Source organism: Apus apus, chromosome 5 (genome assembly GCF_020740795.1).
Source record: "Apus apus isolate bApuApu2 chromosome 5, bApuApu2.pri.cur, whole genome shotgun sequence".
In the NCBI taxonomy this organism is placed as follows: domain Eukaryota; kingdom Metazoa; phylum Chordata; class Aves; order Apodiformes; family Apodidae; genus Apus; species Apus apus.
The window spans coordinates 54,654,254-54,674,048 of NC_067286.1; the positions used below are offsets into that span (position 1 = coordinate 54,654,254).

Here is a 19,795-nt window from a genome sequence, read left to right on the forward strand (position 1 = left end):
TTGTGTGCGGTCTTGAGTTGGTCCTGCCTAGTGAAAGTGTAAGCTCTTAACATGGAGCTGAGCAGTGTTGAAGAATTCCTAATCTTTGAGCTCTGATTTTTGTGCTGTTTGTTGTACTGAATTGAATAACTGTTAAGTTATTCAATTTATATATTCATAAAGAAACCTCATAATCAGACCACTGATGGCTTATTACTGCACAGACAGCATAAAATCAAGCTGGATAGAGGAGTCATTGCTTATAATAGAACTTTAAGTGATTCATTTCTAGGCAGCAGAGTAAGTTGCTTGTGGATAGTTGGCAAGTTGACATTCAGAAAAGTTTATCTTGTGATGGCAGTAGTCTGAATGTTATCCCCTAGTATCTGCTTCCCTAACAATCTCAAATTCCTTTTGAGATTAAGCATTTTTACTAATCCAAGGTACTTCCATGGCCTTCACTAACTGTTTTCTTCCCAATCACACTTGTCACCTGTCTGGCACTCCTTAGCTGTGAAGTCAATAAAGAAACAGCATCTGGTAGAGGTCCGTTCTATGGCTAATCCACCTGCAGCAGTGAAGCTGGCACTGGAGTCCATCTGTCTGCTGCTGGGTGAAAGTACAACTGACTGGAAACAAATACGCTCCATCATCATGAGAGAGAACTTCATTCCAACCATTGTTAACTTCTCTGCTGAGGAAATCAGGTAGTGTGAATTATTTATGTGAATAAGCTATTCACAGAGATATGGAAGTTCTTAATTGGTCTTTTCTCTGTGTAATTCCTTCAGTAGCTATTGACGACTTTTGAGACTAATTTAATCCTGCATGTAGTGAATGTGTAGGTGATACAGGAAGCAGATTACTGAAGCATGGATGTCTCATGCAAAAAGGGACAAAACAGCTGCTGTTGGGTAACTTCCAAGGTGTAGTTGTAAAGCAGTGTGTGGCTGTCAAAAGCCACATTATTAGTTGAAAGTAGTTATGCAGCAGTAATGGACCAGGCAGCTGAAGGCTTTATCCATGCTGACCTCCTAGCTGGCTCTGAATCTAAGCAGGAGGTCAGAGTAGGGATCTCCTGAATTCCCCTCAAACCCCAAATTTTTCTGAGCAGAGTTAAGCAATGGGTGAGTGATGTATTTTGTAATACTCGTAAATGCCTTTTTATCACCCATAATGTGTGATTTCTGAAACAACATCTTGAACTAATTTCAGCCTCTCAGATATCAGTCAGCAAAACTGCTAGGAGGTGTTCATGTCGACTGTGGAAGACAGGAAGATAAAGAGCTACCTCTGTGCTGACATACAATGTGCTCATGCTATCTCTAAAAACCTTTCCCTTGCAGTGATGCCATCCGGGAGAAGATGAAGAAAAACTACCTGTCAAATCCAAGTTACAACTATGAAATTGTAAACAGAGCATCATTGGCCTGTGGGCCCATGGTGAAGTGGGCAATTGCACAGGTAAAGTCAGTACTGTGGGAAAGCAAATGCAAGATGAAAGAGTCAACCTGACACCATATGACAGTGTCTCAAGGCTTTGAATTTGGCTCTATACAGCTAAACCTTACAGGCTATTTTGCTTCAAAGAGGTAGAAGGTTCAGATGAATGCTTCCAGGCTCTGTAGTACTGTTCAGAGAATTAGTGGCTGGTTGTGATAATGCTTTTTGCACCAAGAAACTTTTAAGTACACAACAGCTGATTCTGTCTGTGTGTAGTGTCATTCTACAGGGCAATGCAGTTCTCAGCTGGAAAATGCAATCCTTGTAACAAAAGTTATGCTGTCACTGTCTTACATCAGAGTGGGGCAAACTCACAGGCAGCTGTGTTAAGGTCTTTTAGGCAGACTTTTAAATCCTTGACTGGTTTCCTTAAGGAATAGGCTTTGGGGAAGATGACCCTGAACTGAGATATCCAGGGATGATTTCACTTGCCATTTTGGTGTTCAGTACAAGCAGTATGCTTGACTTGTTAACAGTGCCTGCTATGAGTGGCATGATGTGTAGAGATTGCTCAGCTCGGATCTTACCAATACATCCTATCCTAATTGTTCTGTGGCTTGGCTATACTAAATTCTTTACTAAGAAAGGCAGATTAGCTCAGTACTGTCATAAACACCCAATCAAGTATTTATACAAAACAGTGCTGTACACTACTTAGTGTGATCTCAGGCTTTCAGATTACTTCTGGCAAGTCTATAGGGCAGTAAAAGGGCCTTGCAAAAAGCAATTACATTTGTGTCTGGGCTTGGCTTAAGCTAGAGTCCTAGTGATTCATAAAGAAGCCTAAGTTTCTGTAGCTATAAACTTCTACACAGTTGCTAAGTACCTAAGCTTGAAAAGATGCAGTTCATGCTATATCTGTGAATGCTGTGGTTCTTGTTAACACGTGTCATTTTAGAAAGTATAAAGGGCCTGTTTACTGTTTGCAGCTGAACTATGCTGATATGTTGAAAAGAGTGGAACCTCTACGCAATGAACTGCAGAAGCTGGAGGATGATGCCAAAGACAACCAGCAGAAAGCAAATGAAGTAGAGCAGATGATTCGTGATCTTGAGGCCAGTATTGCCCGTTACAAAGAAGAATATGCAGTACTGATTTCAGAGGCTCAAGCCATTAAGGCAGACTTGGCTGCTGTAGAAGCAAAAGTAAGACATTTATATATCAATAACTTTGCAATCTTTAATCTTTAACAGTCGGAAGTTGAACCATTCTTCAAACTTGTGGGCTTCGTTACTTTCCCTGTGCAGTGCATCTGAGCTGTTTGGTTCATCCCTGCATCTCATAAACTTCTTAAGCTACTGCAACCTGGTGGGATTTATAGAAGTACCAGCTCATGTTGCCAGTGGATTAATGAAACAGTTCACATAGGCTTAATTGAGTGGAAAGCCTTTGGAAACAGGCATGGATGTGATTGTAATGACTTCGATGCTGGCAGGGGGGAAGCATTTCTCAGTGTACTTGATCTAATTACTAGCACATCACTATTATTCCAGCACTCACACTTTTAAATTCTTCCAAGTAACAGTTGAATACCAACATAATAAATTAACACTGAAGTGAAGAAATACAAACTTAATTTCCTTCTTAGCTTTTAAATTCAACTCAGGCCTTGAGTCAATGTAAGTGTCCCCAGAGACATTTAATCCTGCAGCAATTTGTCATCTGAATAGACAACTTCACCGCTTATTTCTAGGTAAACCGTAGCACAGCTCTTCTGAAGAGTCTTTCTGCAGAACGTGAAAGGTGGGAGAAGACAAGCGAAACATTCAAGAACCAGATGTCCACTATTGCAGGAGACTGCTTACTTTCAGGAGCTTTCATTGCCTATGCTGGCTACTTTGATCAGCAGATGCGTCAGAATCTGTTCACTACATGGTCTCACCACTTGCAGCAAGCAAATATCCAGGTAAAGTTATGGTCCTGATACGTTAACCATCAATCAATTTACTGCAACAGTTAAAAGACGTTTTAAGATTGCTAAACAAAGAACTGAGCTATTGGAAAGGAATACTTTGCAGAGCTGCATTTACTCAAAACATCTTCACCAGCTAGTTGGGGAATCTCTAGTCCAAGACTAACTGTATGTTCTTCTTGCAGTTCCGTACAGACATTGCCAGGACAGAGTACCTTTCCAATGCGGATGAGCGGCTTCGCTGGCAAGCAAGTTCTCTGCCTGCAGATGACCTGTGCACTGAAAATGCCATCATGCTCAAGCGGTTTAATAGGTATTTCATTCTAAGATGTAGAATTTCAAAGCAGCATTCTTGCAGCAGGCAAGGCTTTGCACCTATCAGAGAGTCGTGCTAACTCTTTCAAAGCACTGCTTGACTGTTGTGAGAGCTTCCAGTGTTTGTAAAAGCTTCTCAACCATGTGTAAACATGAAAACTCTCATTCGTCTTTGCTTGCCTTTTTTGTTATGCTTAGCTGTTAAGATAAGTTGGCTTGAAATTAAGCTGGTTTTGTAGTCCTGATACAGACTTACCTTTCAAAACTGAACTGAACAAAGTCACTGAACTTGGCCAACTTATACCTTCAATATACAGGCTTTTAGAGTTGATACTAATAATGCAACCTAAAGTCATAAAACTGCTTAGATGTTGTCTGCAGTCAAAATACAAATAATTAAAGTGGTTTATTACTAACTTAGGTATCCATTGATCATTGATCCTTCCGGGCAAGCTACAGAGTTCATCATGAATGAATATAAAGACCGTAAGATAACTCGTACGAGTTTCTTGGATGATGCTTTCAGGAAGAACTTGGAAAGTGCCTTGAGATTTGGTAACCCACTTCTGGTACAGGTTAGTTGCAGTATCCTGGAGAAATTACTGAATTCTGCACTGTGTACTAGACAATTTGCTGCTGTTCTGTTAGTAAGATGCAAACAACTTATTTTCAAACCATAATTTAACAAGTAAACTAGTACTGAGTGATGTGTGAGGTGTTAGTCCCCAGAAAGTATTAGTGAGATACACAGTCAAAATAAAGTATTTCCTTTTTCCACCATTGTAAGATCGAATGCTTTTATTTTCAAATGATCTTTCTTTACTTCCGCTCTATAAAATGACTAGCAACTTGTCTGTTCCATTGTTCCCATACGCTATTTCAAGTAGTGGTTAATAGTAGCTAATATGGCTAGCTAACTAGAATTAAATCTGTTCTGAGCAGCAAGAAGTTTCAGTAATACAGAGAAATAGGCAACCATAGGAACAGCTGACTTTCACTGGAGGTGGTTATATTTCTTGTTTTCTTGTATGGACATAGGAGAACAAAAGATTATCTCACAGATGAGATCAGTAACTGTTGCTTGTGCTGCTTAGAATAGGGTTTATTTGCATTAGAACCAGCACACTAATAATGCTCCCCTACTGAGATTTTGTATGGCAGTAGCCTAAACTCTGTGCTTGTATGTAGCTCAGCTATAAATCCGAAGTCGAAATACATTCTAAATGTGATTCATATTCAAAACTAAATGCAAATTGATTGCTTCCGGAGCCTTAAGACCCAGCTGGATCTGGATTTTTAGCTTGAGACACTTGCAAGAAACAGAATCTCTTAACACATCCCTGCTTCTAGGATGTGGAGAGCTATGATCCAGTCCTGAATCCTGTTTTGAATCGTGAAGTCCGGAGAACTGGAGGCAGAGTTCTGATTACTCTAGGAGACCAAGATATTGATTTGTCCCCATCCTTCGTTATCTTCCTCTCCACCAGAGATCCAACAGTAAGTAAAACAAAAGGCTGCCTGGTTTGTAGAAATGGTCTGTCAGAGATCTGAGAAAGCTTTTCATGTTTCTTGTGATAGGTTGAATTCCCGCCAGACCTCTGCTCTCGTGTTACATTTGTGAACTTCACAGTAACTCGCAGCAGCTTACAGAGCCAGTGTCTGAATGAAGTCCTGAAAGCTGAAAGACCAGATGTTGATGAAAAACGCTCTGACCTCCTCAAGCTTCAGGGTATGCTTGCCTAAAATAAAGCCACTTCCTCCTGTTCTAAAAAAATATAGTGGTTTAATGTAGCTGTAGAAATGCACAGTGGAATATCTTTATAGTTGAAACTCCTGCTTTCAGGATGTTCAGTGGCAAAGTATACACAATGCATATAATTCTAAAAAACTAATATCTGTACAATATGTAACTGAACTTTTCTTGTGATGAAGGTGAATTTCAGCTGCGCTTGCGTCAGTTAGAAAAATCCCTACTACAAGCGCTTAATGAAGTGAAGGGACGTATCCTGGATGATGACACCATCATTACTACTCTTGAGAACCTGAAGAGGGAAGCAGCAGAGGTCACCAGAAAAGTAGAAGAGACTGATATTGTCATGCAGGAAGTGGAGACTGTTTCTCAGCAGTACTTGCCTCTTTCTACAGCGTGCAGCAGTATCTACTTTACCATGGAGTCACTGAAACAGGTAGGATTTCTTCCTACCAGAAGCTTCATATATTTTCTGTTCAAAGCTAAATAGTCACTACTCAATTCCAGCCCTGGCTCCTCTGTTGCAGTTTGGTAGGCATAAGCCAAGGAATAGTGAACAGCACAACTCTAGAAAGAAAAAACAAACTTTTTTCTTTCAGATACATTTCCTGTACCAGTACTCTCTGCAGTTCTTCTTGGACATCTATCACAACGTCTTGTATGAGAACCCAAATCTGAAGGGAATTACAGACCATACTCATCGTCTCTCAATCATCACAAAGGATCTCTTTCAGGTTCAATTTTTTAATTAGTAAATGTAAATTTTTAATAATTTTGAAGAAGAGTTCAAGGCTTCTTATGCTAACTTCGCTGTTTTGTTGGTAGGTGGCCTTCAATAGGGTGGCTCGTGGCATGCTGCATCAAGATCATATAACATTTGCTATGTTGCTGGCCCGGATTAAACTCAAAGGAACTATTGGGTAAACATCTGTTCTTTTGCTTCACCTCAGTTGAAAAAGGGGAGGGATGTCTTGAAGACATCTAGCTAAAGTCTCATTTTTCCCTTAACATTAGGGAGCCTACATATGATGCAGAATTCCAGCATTTCTTGAGAGGAAAGGAGATTGTACTGAACACCGCATCCCTCCCAAAAATCAATGGTTTGACTGTAGAGCAAACAGAAGCAATGATGAGGTTGAGCTGCCTTCCTGCATTTAAGGACCTTGTTTCAAAAGTTCAAGCTGATGAGGTAGGTGTTGGCTAGGGTTTGTTTCTGCACTAAACTACCTGATAAAACTTAAGGAATGTCATGCTTACAAGTAAGCTCTCCTAGAATGAGAAGGGGAGGCCTTAGAGATGAACTACTAGTAGCTGGAACATGGAAATGAATATTCTTACTTTATCTGTAATCAGGCTATGAAATTTGAATTGTAAATACCAACATTGTTCATCTTCCAGCCTTGGAAGCAGCTTCACCATTCATCTGACTTTGCAGTCAGTTTTGGTTCTTCTGGTAGCAGAAAATGTGATACTAGATGTTTTTTACTACATAACTATTATGTGATAATTATGCAACAGAGAGGAGCAGCCCTAGACGTATGTAACATTGTTACGGTGGGCTCTTGACCGTTACTAATTGGAATAAATTTGGATAATGCTCAGCTGCTGAACACATTGCTCCTTTTCATGACCTAAGTGTTCTAAGAACACATCTGTGTCCTGACTGTGAAACCTTATGTTCAAAAATATGTCCATATCTTAAGTAGCACTTGTGTGGTTATCCTACCTGGTTTTTATATTAAAACTTGAATTCTCTTTACTGCATCTAATTGTCCTCAAACACTTCAGCCTGGGGTAAAATAATGTCTAACTTGGGCTTGGGACTTGGTAGAGATCTGTAGAATCAGGTGCTGGAGGCAATGCAGAATTTGGGGATATCAGTGAAATGACTTGACCTATATGAAGAAGGCATAATTTGAGTTATACATTGGTTTTTTGTTTAAAAAAACAACAGAACTTGGACAAATTAATTGAAGAAAAATAAGTCAGAAACATACTAAGTGTGCTGGTCAGATTGCAGTCTTGCTCAGGAGAAGATGCATATGAAACGCACTAACCATTTATATCTAGAAGCCTTGGAAAAGACCAAACTATGTTGAGTTTTGGACAACATTTGGGGCTAAGTGTAATCTTTGACTTACTTAATTTCATTAATACAATAGTGCTTCTCTTGAACAATGTTAGTCCTGTCTTATTTCTCATAGATAGAAGTTAATATACTTTATCTGGTACTCAATCTAAATTTTTATTCTGAAGACAGATTATAAGATGTGAGCATAAACTGGGGAAGATCTTACAAACTTGTGCATCTCATTGTTTAAACATTTAGCTACTTACTAGAATTTTTAAAGATTTGTTTGCAAATCCAAAACTAGTAGAGCTTGGAGTGTCCCAAGTTCAGCCATATCCTAGCAATCTGTTTCCTGTTGAAAGTTGGTGTGTAGCTGAACACTTCTGCATTGCATTAATTCTAGATTTTAAGGCTGTGGTTGATCATCTCTGTTGCGCTGTAAACAGGACCTGCACCTTGCAGCAGATTTTTGGTGCCATGAAATTCTGTTTTAATTTTTTTGCATTTTCTTTCAATATAGCAATTCTGTATCTGGCTGGATAGCAGTTCACCAGAGCAGACTGTACCATACCTTTGGACTGAAGAAAAACCTGCAAGTAAGTTACATTGCACTATTGTCCACACCAACCCTACAATACTGATTTTAATCAAAGTAGAATTACTATGATTTTAAAGCAATCCTGAAGTAGAATTTTAATATGGACTTTAAATGCAATGTCTGGGCCCTGTCATAAAGTTGGGATTGTGGAAGAACCTAAAGTCTGATGGGTGAGTTGGTTTGTTTGTTTAAAAAAAGAAAACAAGCCATCCACAACTCTTAAAGCAGTACTCACTACGCTTGGTTCCTGCACCTTAACCTGTGAACCAGGCTTCAGCTGAGGATGAAACATACTTCCACAGTCTCATCAGATTGCATAACAGTTTGGATTAACCTTGGTCATTGCAAATCTGGAGGCAGCTCAATACTCTAAAAAGCTCCAAGAGACAGATTTTCTGAGGACGGGGCTGCTCTGCTAGAATACTTCCTCCTGCAGTTGTGTCTAAGCAGGAATCTTAATTCTTGCTACATTAGTTAGTGCTTATCTGTTAAGAGTTAGAACTTAAGGATAAGTGTTGGCTTTCAGCTCCTCCCTGGTCTGTAAGGTAATGTTAGGAAGTGTTTGCCCTTTGTGATCATTCAGGGCTAATTCCTATAAATCGCTTTCTAAATTAACGATTCTCAGCTTGTGTTTACTGGCTACCATAAAGCTGCTTGACTGTTAACTGAGCAGCTCTATGTTATCTATCCTATCCATGCTACACAATCATGCAATACTTCAGAATCTAGCAGAACTGCAGATTATTGAATGGGTCAGAAGCTCTGAAGAGATCTTTTGTCCCTGGAAGTTAAAAATCACGTCATGGCAATACTTCTAGACTGTAGGTTTTGTAAACCAGTAACTTACCAGTAGACTCTTGTCAAGATAGGCTTTTGAAGGGCTCACAATATGAGCATTTGAGCAGGTAATTAAAATGTTGCAGAAGACAAGTTGGATGAAGGTGGTTTATTTTGACTGTCAAAGTAAAAACAGAACATAAGCATTCCATTAATGAGTTGCAACAGATCTTTCAAAGCGATAATTAGCTCTCTAAACACCTGTTTTTCAGAAGAAGGTGGGAAAACCTGAATAGAGAATTGGAAAGAGGAAGATGTTGAGGATTCCTACCTGTCCATCTAATCCTGTCTCTCCTTTTCAGCTCCTATTGGACAGGCCATTCATCGCTTGCTTCTGATCCAGGCCTTCCGTCCAGATCGTTTGTTGGCAATGGCACATGCCTTTGTTTCAACAAATCTTGGAGAGTCTTTCATGTCCATCATGGAGCAGCCTTTAGATCTGACACACATCGTAGATACAGAGGTAACCTGTTTGGTTTTTTGAAAGGCTAAAATCCTGAGGTAATGCTTAGTGCCACCTTGCATGAGCTCCATGGTGAGTTAAGCAGTCCACAGGCCCATTTCTTCAACTTGCCCTTCTCCCCGAGCTATGAAGATTAATTGGTTTATGTAAAACTAGGAGTAGCATAATGTCTTTAACTGGCCACAGGGAAGCAAAACTGAGCTCACTGTATTCTTGTATTCAAGCGACTGATTTGTATCCTTTTAAATTTCTTGGACAATAGGTGAAGCCTAATACCCCTGTGCTGATGTGCTCAGTGCCTGGTTATGATGCCAGTGGTCATGTTGAAGACCTTGCAGCTGAGCAGAATACACAGATTACTTCTATCGCTATTGGTAAGAATACAGCATATTTCATCATCTAAGAATAAATGAAATTGTTAGCAGTGAGAGCTTTAGCAACCTTCTGTCTTTTAGGTTCTGCTGAAGGGTTTAATCAAGCAGATAAAGCAATAAATACAGCTGTGAAATCTGGAAGGTAAGTTCTATCTCCTTTTAGCCTTCCACTAAGCAGTATTCTAGCTAAAATGGGCAGGAGGAGGCAGGAAATAATCTATAGGCTAAATTGGTAAAACTGGTTTTAAAAAAAACAAACAGGACTGTCTTTTGAACTGAAGTTTGGAATACCACAGCTATTCATAACTGATGTTCGATTTAAGTATTTTCAGGAGAAGTCAGTGCTATCTGCAGAACAGAAAGTTAGCCCATTAACAGTAGTCAGTGACTGATTATCTGTAGAAGACAGGTTTTAAAGGGGGAAAATCTGTAACATTAATATCATATCCTGTTGCTCTTTGAGGTGATTGCAGCCAGCATCCACAGGCTGTACACTAAAAAGCACTTTTTCAAAACTTCACAGATGGGTAATGCTGAAGAATGTTCATCTGGCTCCAGGCTGGCTTATGCAACTAGAAAAGAAATTACATTCCCTACAACCCCATGCTTGCTTCAGACTCTTCCTTACCATGGAGATAAATCCAAAGGTAACATTGATCTAAGAAGGTTTTCTCACTACTGCCTTTCTGCATTAAAGAAGAAGAATACGTGCTTGTCTGGGTAGTTACTAGCCTTGGTGTCTGGTAACTTAGTTGTAGCTGAAAACTTCATACCATTCCTTTTGCTGTTTCCCCTGGCCTCCCAAAGAAAGGCAGGATTTCATTGGGTGTGCTCACAGTGAGGTTTTGAATCAAATTCAGATGTGCATTAGATGAGGGATTTAGTTTGATGAAGGCTAAAGGAGTTGGATTTATTGATCTTTTCTAGGTACCAGTGAATTTGTTACGTGCTGGCAGAATCTTCGTGTTTGAACCTCCTCCTGGTGTAAAGGCAAACATGCTGAGGACTTTCAGTAGCATTCCAGTTTCTAGAATGTGCAAGGTAAGGCTGTGGCTTGTGTGGATGAAAGGAAGCGTCAGAATGTGTGTGTTAAAACCTTTCCTTAAACAGATGGTAAAACTTAAGCTTCTAAGATGTAGATAGAATGTTTTGTTCTCACAGAAGTAAAGTTGTAGTTGTTCCTTCTGTTGGTAGAATGTTTTTATAGCAATCTAGATTTAAATCTGGTCTTTTCTAGCCTTTTAGCAAGCTTTGATTATCTGTTCACTTGCTAATGTATTTTTTTTCTCTCCACTTCCCAGTCTCCAAATGAGCGGGCTCGTTTATATTTCCTCCTTGCCTGGTTCCATGCCATTATCCAAGAGCGTCTGCGCTATGCTCCATTGGGTTGGTCCAAGAAGTATGAATTTGGAGAATCTGATCTGAGATCTGCTTGTGACACAGTAGATACATGGCTGGATGATACAGCAAAGGCAAGTAGTTTTGTGTACTTAGGTATAAGTAGTACTCTAGATTGCTTAGGATCTTCAGTGAGGCAGTCTGTGCTGGAAACACTAAGTTAGATGAGTAGGCTGAAATAACCTAGTGTCAATTGATCTTAAGTTCTTGAATGTAATTCCTCTATCAAAGGAGAAGTGGAAGGGATTGTTTTCTGCTAATTACATCACATTTTATTGACAGGGCCGCCAAAACATCTCTCCTGATAAAATCCCCTGGTCTGCATTAAAGACACTGATGGCACAGTCTATCTATGGGGGTCGCATCGATAATGAATTTGATCAGCGCCTGTTAAACACTTTCTTGGAACGTCTGTTCACTACTTTAAGTTTTGATAGTGAATTCAAGCTAGCTTGCAAAGTTGATGGACACAAAGATATTCAGATGCCAGATGGAATCAGGTATCATTTTTTCCTTATTCTAGCCTCTATTGTACAACTTTGCTTTTTTAAAATTAAAATAAAACAGCACGAAAACCCACAGCAGAAAAAACAACATCAAAACAACAACAAAACAAACAAGCAACCCACAACAAAATAAAACCCCTAAACTCTATCTCTGTGCTGGAATTTAGCTGTTTAAACATCTCTCTCAAGCAAAGAATTACCTTGCCATTCTAACAGGAGAAGCCTTCTAATGAATATTAAAACTCTGACTTGCAGGCGTGAAGAATTTGTCCAGTGGGTTGAGATGCTGCCAGATACACAAACACCATCATGGCTGGGCCTGCCAAACAATGCAGAGAAAGTTCTTCTCACAACACAAGGTAAAATCAGAACTGTAACAATGTCTTGCATATATTACCAGACCACCATTTTAAAGAAAAGGCAGAAGAGAAATAGAAATCCTGCTGAAGAATGTATTACTTTCCCCTCATTCCTCAGCATAGTTGGTCACTAAAATATGTTGCAAGGTAAAACATAAACAGTCAAAAAACTGACCAGAAGCTTGTGAATTAACCATTCAGCCTTCCAGATTACAAGCTCCCATCTTTATTCTGGAAAGCTTTATTTGGAGCTCTGGAGCCACCTAAGGATAGGCAGTTCTGTATCTTAGGTCTGTAGACCAGAGTAAAATAGAAGCCCTAGTTCTTGCATCTAGTAGAAGGTTTTTGTCTTTATGCCCCTGCTTCTCTGGCTAACAACATATCTTCTCTTTTAGGCATAGACATGATCAGTAAAATGCTGAAAATGCAGATGCTAGAGGATGAGGATGATCTGGCTTATGCAGAAACTGAGAAGAAGACAAGAACCGATTCTACATCAGATGGCCGCCCAGCCTGGATGAGAACACTGCACACCACAGCCTCTAACTGGCTTCACCTCATCCCACAAACTCTAAACCACCTGAAGCGAACTGTGGAAAACATTAAGGTAAGAACTAAGTGTTGGCTGACATGGGCATAGGAAGTGCCCAACTTCTGGTACATTGGAACAAGTGCATTGTGATTTGCAAGTACCAATTAAACTGTTGGGGGGACAGTGGAACCTGGATTGATGGTGATTCTGACTGCTATAGTTGTGTAGTGCCCCACCAGGTTTCTTGAAATGCTCTTAAAAGTTGGTTTATATATTCTGGATGTTATTTGAAGAAATACTATAGCAAACTATTTATCAAGGTTACCACTTCTGAAGCTTCTCTGTGATCTGGTAGCACAAAAAAAGTGCTTCCTGTTGTAGCACACTGACTGCTACTTACGATATTGCCTTTACAGACAGTGCACAGTAATCTCATCTAAAATACAGTGATGGTCAGTGAGGGGAGATAGGGCAGCAGCTTCTGCTAACTGAGAACAGAAATTGCAAGGGTTGGAGGAAACTTCTGAGATCTGGACAGTAGTACTCTAAACTACAACTCAGGAATAAGCTCCCCAGCTGAGTTATGTCTGTGAGTGCTTAACTGCTTCTAAAGAGTAACTCTGTGATAGTAGGTGAGAACTTTTTGTTGCTAATAAAAAATAGCCTGAGATGATTGGAAGGAGCTGCAGCAGGCAGTCTGTATTCATTGTTCAACTAAGACTTTTACTTTTTTGCTTCTCCAAAGGATAGGAGATAGTGGGTTGTCACCAGTCTCTGCAGTCACTTTCTGCCCCATAGACTGCATCTTCATGTGACTGCTTGTAGTCACTGGTCAGTCCATCCAGGATTTTGGGGTTGCTTTTTGTAGCAGCTTTCCAGCAAGAGCTTTGACCTGGAACTTACTTTAAATATTTTGACAACCAGGATCCTTTGTTCCGGTTCTTTGAGAGAGAGGTGAAAATGGGAGCTAAGCTGCTTCAGGATGTTCGTCAGGACCTTGCAGATGTGGTTCAAGTGTGTGAAGGAAAAAAGAAACAAACCAACTATTTGCGTACACTTATAAACGAACTGGTGAAAGGTATGGTCATTCAAATTAGCATCTCCCAGTGCTCTCCTTACTTATTTTACTCTGGAAAATAAGTCCCTTACACTCAGCAGCTTAAAAAAAAAGTTGCAGGAAAATTGGGATTGACTTTACCATATGAGTCAAGCATAAAATTCAGACTGGTTTGGTTTTGGATCTCAAGTTGAGGTAGCTAATATAAGGATTTTTGTACTGTTTATATTGGCAGCTTAATTTCCAAGCTGAAACCTTATTAAATTCTTTCAGTCTCTGAGTTGTGATGGAACACAGTTATTCAAACCACAAAGTGAGTAATATTGCTCCATTAAAATCTCCTAGAAAATATTCAAGTTCTCTAAACTTTTATTTCAAAATTGTATATAAATGTGGAATTTCATAGACATCCTGCTTCTAGGAATACATCAAGATCTGGTGTCTGCTTTGAACAAAAGCATTTCCTCGAAACACATAGGTAGTTGACCTCTTCCATTTTTTCTGAAGAACTCAAATCTTCACAAAAATTTGAAGCTCAGTTACTGCAGTATATACTGCAGTTACTGTGTAACTCTAGTTACTGTTGAAAGTTTTCCGTAACTGGATGGCATTTTAAATAAATAGGAAACCTGGAGACCATTTGCTTTGTAATCTGTGAAAGTGCTGTCACTTACTGAGGACCTTTTGTGATAGAGGCTGGTATCCTGGTCCAAGTCTTAAATAACTATTGGGACAAAAAGTGAAGCATCTGAATTGTGTAATTCTAACTTGTATGCAAACAGAACTTAATTCTAATCATGTTATTTGTAGGTATTTTGCCTCGTAGCTGGTCTCATTACACGGTGCCAGCTGGTATGACTGTTATTCAGTGGGTGTCTGACTTCAGTGAGCGCATTAAACAGCTGCAGAACATTTCCCAGGCAGCTGCTTCTGGTGGAGCAAAAGAACTAAAGGTATCTTGTGCTGACTTCTAGAGGTTACTGGGGCAGCCGTGCAACTGTTTCATGGAGTCTTCACATGAATGCTTCTAAATCATTTGTCAGGCAAAACAGCTTCAGTTGATGTTCTCTGAAATGTGCTTGTAAATACTATTGAGTGTCTCCTGATCTCAAAATGGTGAGGCTTAGCAGGCTAAGGGAAATTTAGTATTTTACAATGACAGAAGACACAGCCTTAGACTAAAAAGCAGTTTAGCAGTTAGAGTGTTCCAGTAGCAGCAGGAAAATGTTAATGTCAACAGATTGCTGAAGTAATACTTATTATAATAATAAATACTGCATCTGGTAACTTTTTTTTTTTTTTTAAATGTTTCCCCCTCAAATAGAACATCCATGTGTGCCTTGGTGGCCTGTTTGTGCCAGAGGCATACATTACTGCTACAAGACAGTATGTTGCCCAAGCAAACAGTTGGTCCCTGGAAGAACTCTGTCTTGAGGTCAATGTTACAACTACACAGAATGCAGTACTGGATGCATGCAGCTTTGGAGTCACAGGTAAACTTAGCAGAAAGAAGAGCTCCTTACTCTAAAATATTTTTAGAAGCTTCTGGTCTAAAATGGGCTATGTCAAATTCAAAAGATCCTATCATTGCAAAAGTTAATACACGCTTTCTGTTTAGTTTGGTATTAGTAGAGAAGTACTAGAAATGCTAATAAATCTCAAGGCTCAGGTCAGTATATATTTAAGTGGTACTGGATAGTGTATCTGCTGAAACCTGTATTTTGCAGTATGAAATACTTAGCTCTCATTCAGTGGACTTAGCCCTTGAATGATACATAGGGAGGCAATGTCTGGATGTAGAATGCTTTTGGGATTCTAAAGTGTATTTCAATTTACAGGCCTGAAACTTCAGGGAGCTACATGCAGTAACAACAAGTTGTCCCTTTCAAATGCCATTTCAACTGTACTGCCCATTACGCAGCTTCGCTGGATCAAACAGACAAATGCTGATAAAAAAGCAAATGTTGTAAGTATTGATAAAAATAATTTTTAAAAAACCAACAACACAACTCTCACAGTTAGATATACCTAGGTTGTTGGGATTTTTCCTGAAGCTTGTTGACTGAGTTTTTCCTTTGTAGTTGGATAAAAAGGAGAGGCATCCAAAAACACTAATGCTCTTCAGGCCAAAACTTGAATTTATACCTATAAAGAAGGCTGTGTGTTAGATGAATTGATTAGGGCTTTTTTTTCTCCCCTCATATTTTAGGTATTGAATTATCTGAGACTAAATACCCTTCTCATAAATACCATGTAGTATCACAGAAGCTCCTTATGCTCTTCAGCTGCCTTACACAACCCTTGTTCTCTGTTTGTGTTTTCCCCCAGGTCACCTTACCAGTTTATCTGAATTTCACTCGTGCTGATCTGATTTTCACTGTTGACTTTGAAATAGCTACCAAGGAGGATCCCCGTAGCTTCTATGAACGTGGTGTTGCAGTTCTCTGCACGGAGTGAAAAGATTTCTTTTGACCTGTAATGCTGTAGTAACTGTCAGTCTTCTATGTAGTGTTCACCTGTACTTCTGTTAACCCACTTAGGTTAGGTAGTCAGATGGATTTTTGTCAAGTTGACTAGAAAGAGACAGGGGGAGTGAATTGTGGAAGCTGGTAGGGTGTGTTTCTTTGAAGGAAAATTGGATGAGATTTTTTTGGATGGTTATTGGTAGATGTGATATTTGATGGATCCTATTATATGAAATAAAGTCTATAGCAAGACCTTTGAGGCTACTTCTGGAAATTATTATGGTGATTTTTTTTTTTTGTCTGGAAAAACTACACATGATCTTTTCAGAGAGTAACAAGTTATAAGTTCGTATTCAAGCCTATTGTTGACCTTCACACAGCTGACACTGCAACTCATTCAGCTAACCTTTGGTAACAAGAACCTTGGAATTTAAGTCTTGAGTGCAGTAAGACACAAAGCCTGATGTTATCTGCTGCAACATCTGATGCCCTTGCATGAATTATTTGCAGTGGACTGGCTCTTGCTTGGAGCAATCTGTGTTTACACAACTGCCGAGATGCTTTCAGAAGCTAGAGTATCCTAAACAAGACTTTCCTTTTCTATTGACCACAGGGCATCCTCTTTCTTAAGCTGCTTTTATGGTGAAATAAGCCTTTAGTTCCGTATCTTAAGCCCTAGAGGATAGTATTAAATGCTTAAACAAGGAGTTACAATATTATTTCAGCAACTCATGTTACCAAGTTAAGGGAGCTGAGAGTTCCTGCTAATTGTTTTGGTTGCTGTAGTGGTTTGGTATTTGCTTGCTTTCTCAGATCCTGAATTCACTGCCCAAGCATTTCTGCCCTTCTAACCATCCTGTCAGAACAACTGTCCTAACAGTGTCTTACATCAGGTGTTCAAAGGTGCACATGAAGAGTACAGGTGCATAGTTTTCAGTCTCAAAAGAGAAATCTCTGGAGCTCCTTCCTCACAGTGATTTCTCCCACTGAAGCAGTGACTTTCTTGTAATATTTTTTCTGTGAGAAGTGGTTTTACAGCACAGGCCTGTCTGAGCAAGAAAAATTGTTACCTCAGCCTGCCTGACATACTTGTCTCAGCTGATGCCAACTAGTTAATAAAATAGAGAATTCTTGCTGCCTACCCTCTCCATCTGATTTGTATAGTGTAGTTTTAACTGTCCTAGCTCCTTTATTACTCTAGCAAGAATTAATCCCAGACCTGTGCATTGTGGAATCTTTGCTGCTTGCAGTTCTCATATCCAATTACGAGAAACAGAGCTGGGAGCTACATGCATCATCCAAGATCAGTTTTAGCTATAGCATAATGTCCTTGTTCTGCCTCAGCTTCTAGGAGCTGCTTTCTGTTGCAGCACCAGGATGTCGGTATCTGAACCTCATCACTGTCCGTGCCTCCAAGATCATGTCAAATTCATTGTACAGTAAGGAAGCAGACCTCTTCCTGCTTGCAGTGTGCTCTGGATACTAGTGTGAAGTATTAGCCCAAATATGTACAAGTTATAGCTGTTAGCAGCTCAGCTGAACTGCACCTTTCTTTCAGCAACTGCTTCTTCTGCATAGCTCAGCTCCTGAGCTGTGGTACCAGCTTACAGCTGCTATAAAAAAGCCTCACTTAAAGCAGCTCCACCTATTACCAAGTATTAATAAGGAGATCAAGAGAGTCACCAAGTGTGCTTGAGGCAGCTGGAGCTTCCCAAAGTATTCAGCTCTTTATATGTTACCTTCTGCTTCAGGCCTAAATTAACAAAAAGTACATTTTCAATTCTCCACAGTTGCCTTCTCACACTGAATAAGCAGACATTGAATGTCTTGAGTATACTCTGTCCACGTGGCTTAACCTTTTAACTTATTTCTCTCCTGATTATTTCTGTATTTCTTCCTAGCGGGTTATTTCAGTATGCTGTGTTAAACAACTGGTTCAAGGGAAATCCTCTACAGATTAGTTCAGGTGTTCTTGGCTGCAGTTTGAAGGTTAGTAGTTCAGTTTTATTTAGCTTCAGATGAAGTGGTTGAAGACTGTTCAACAGACAAATAGGACTCAAAAGCATATGACTTTCCTGACATGGGGCTGAAGGACCTGGCTGTATCAGTGTTGTATTTTTAAAGCTTTTTACAGATCTTAATTCTAGAGAAATCTGTGGCCTAGTTGCAGTACATACAAAGTTATAGTTTCAAAATGGGTTTTTGCAAGTAACTACAGTGTTAACTGCAGTGTTATTTGCCACTGGGGCAAGTCAGAGGGCAAGTACAGTAGCTTGTGTCTTAGGGCAAAGGCCTCTCAGTCTTACTGTTCTAACCACTTAGTTTCCAAGCCAATTAAAAAACCAGCTCAGCACGTCCAGATCAGGGATAAGGATGAAAGCAAAGTTCCTTTAGTAAAATAAGCAGCTGTTAGTGAGAGGGTGCCAGGCTAGAAGTTAAATAGGATTTTGAGAGGCATTCCATGGAAGTATGAAAGAACCTACAAATTAAAAATCTGCCAGTCATACAGAATTAATGCTTTCAGAAGTAGTTGGTACCAACATACTTCAATCCATCATTTTTTGTAGACAGTAAGTTCCCCTTCCACATAAATGGAATAGCCTGACTGAAAAGGTGGTAAGAGAGATTACCATACAGGTAGGGGAGATCAGTTTTTGCTGACAACTGGCCTCCTACCTTTGTGCACCACTGCTGCAGCTTGTGATTGTTCTCTCTAAGGAAGGAGAGAGCTTTCAGCTGGTGTGTTCAACTTCACATTTTAACTTCTAAACTGGCATGTATTCTGAGACTATATACCTAAAAACATTGTTCAAAACAGATAGAAAAAGATACATTTATGGCACAAGTCAACATATTCCTGTTTGAATTTTTTAAAAAGCTAGATTGCTTCTAGTTGCAGTCAGTTCAACTTAATGCAATCCAGCTGTTTGTAGTCAAACCTGTAAGTTTATTCACCATGCAGCTGCTTCCTCCCTCTCAAACAGTTGATCAAGAGGTATGAAGAGCCAAACACTGACACGAAGCAACTGCAAGGTAAGATACAGCTATTGAAAACTCACTGCAGCCACACACTCACTCTTCCTTCTTTCAACAAACCCTTGTAATACTTTTGTGAAACGACACTGAAACTGAGCAGGTGCCTCAAGGTACTGGATACAGGAGGTGGGCTGATGCTTCAGGAGGCACCAAAGCTTAGCTGTGATTGTGTGGGCTGAGCTAGTCTTCACCTAAATTGCCACACAAACTTCTTTATTCAATTCTATCTTTTCACATGGATCTCAAAGTTTACAGTACACAAAAATGTAGCTGCATTTGTAATAGGCTTGAGCTGGTTTGTTCTAAGCTTTTTCAGTTCAGGTACCATCTGCAAAAGAAATCTCCTCAGAACAGTTTGTCCAACAATTTATTCATACTTCAGATTAAGTTGCACGGAATTTTTTTCTCAGTTTTTCAGTAGCAGCATCTGGAATGGGAGTCCCTTGTTTTCTTTTAGTTAGGGGCTGTTCAGCCATTGTGCCATCAGAGTCAGCTGCCAGTGTGGGCTGTGGAGCACTGTCACCTGGGCTTGCAAGGAGCTCTGCAGAGGCTGAAGGGTTAATACTCATCAGGAAGGAGTGATCAGGTGTCAGCCACATGAAAGTAGATGCTTCTGTGGCTCTAGGCAGTTCAGACAATT

At 39.7% G+C, this 19,795-nt stretch overlaps 1 protein-coding gene across 1 annotated transcript in view; it reads left to right on the plus strand.

Moving 5' to 3' along the window:
• Positions 1-16,371, plus strand: part of DYNC1H1 (dynein cytoplasmic 1 heavy chain 1) — a 45,047-nt gene extending 28,676 nt beyond the window's left edge. The window contains exons 52-78 of the mRNA XM_051622609.1: positions 491-686; positions 1,326-1,443; positions 2,412-2,627; positions 3,176-3,388; positions 3,580-3,707; positions 4,131-4,284; positions 5,060-5,206; positions 5,288-5,438; positions 5,642-5,895; positions 6,059-6,193; positions 6,285-6,379; positions 6,474-6,648; positions 8,051-8,126; positions 9,268-9,428; positions 9,691-9,802; positions 9,884-9,944; positions 10,326-10,449; positions 10,730-10,843; positions 11,104-11,274; positions 11,483-11,700; positions 11,962-12,065; positions 12,461-12,672; positions 13,522-13,675; positions 14,465-14,607; positions 14,979-15,147; positions 15,493-15,620; positions 15,983-16,371. Of these exons, the coding sequence (XP_051478569.1) occupies positions 491-686; positions 1,326-1,443; positions 2,412-2,627; positions 3,176-3,388; positions 3,580-3,707; positions 4,131-4,284; positions 5,060-5,206; positions 5,288-5,438; positions 5,642-5,895; positions 6,059-6,193; positions 6,285-6,379; positions 6,474-6,648; positions 8,051-8,126; positions 9,268-9,428; positions 9,691-9,802; positions 9,884-9,944; positions 10,326-10,449; positions 10,730-10,843; positions 11,104-11,274; positions 11,483-11,700; positions 11,962-12,065; positions 12,461-12,672; positions 13,522-13,675; positions 14,465-14,607; positions 14,979-15,147; positions 15,493-15,620; positions 15,983-16,111 (4,058 nt within the window). The 3' untranslated portion in view covers positions 16,112-16,371. The remainder of the gene's footprint in view (positions 1-490; positions 687-1,325; positions 1,444-2,411; positions 2,628-3,175; positions 3,389-3,579; positions 3,708-4,130; positions 4,285-5,059; positions 5,207-5,287; positions 5,439-5,641; positions 5,896-6,058; positions 6,194-6,284; positions 6,380-6,473; positions 6,649-8,050; positions 8,127-9,267; positions 9,429-9,690; positions 9,803-9,883; positions 9,945-10,325; positions 10,450-10,729; positions 10,844-11,103; positions 11,275-11,482; positions 11,701-11,961; positions 12,066-12,460; positions 12,673-13,521; positions 13,676-14,464; positions 14,608-14,978; positions 15,148-15,492; positions 15,621-15,982) is intronic.
• Positions 16,372-19,795: the final 3,424 nt, after the last annotated feature.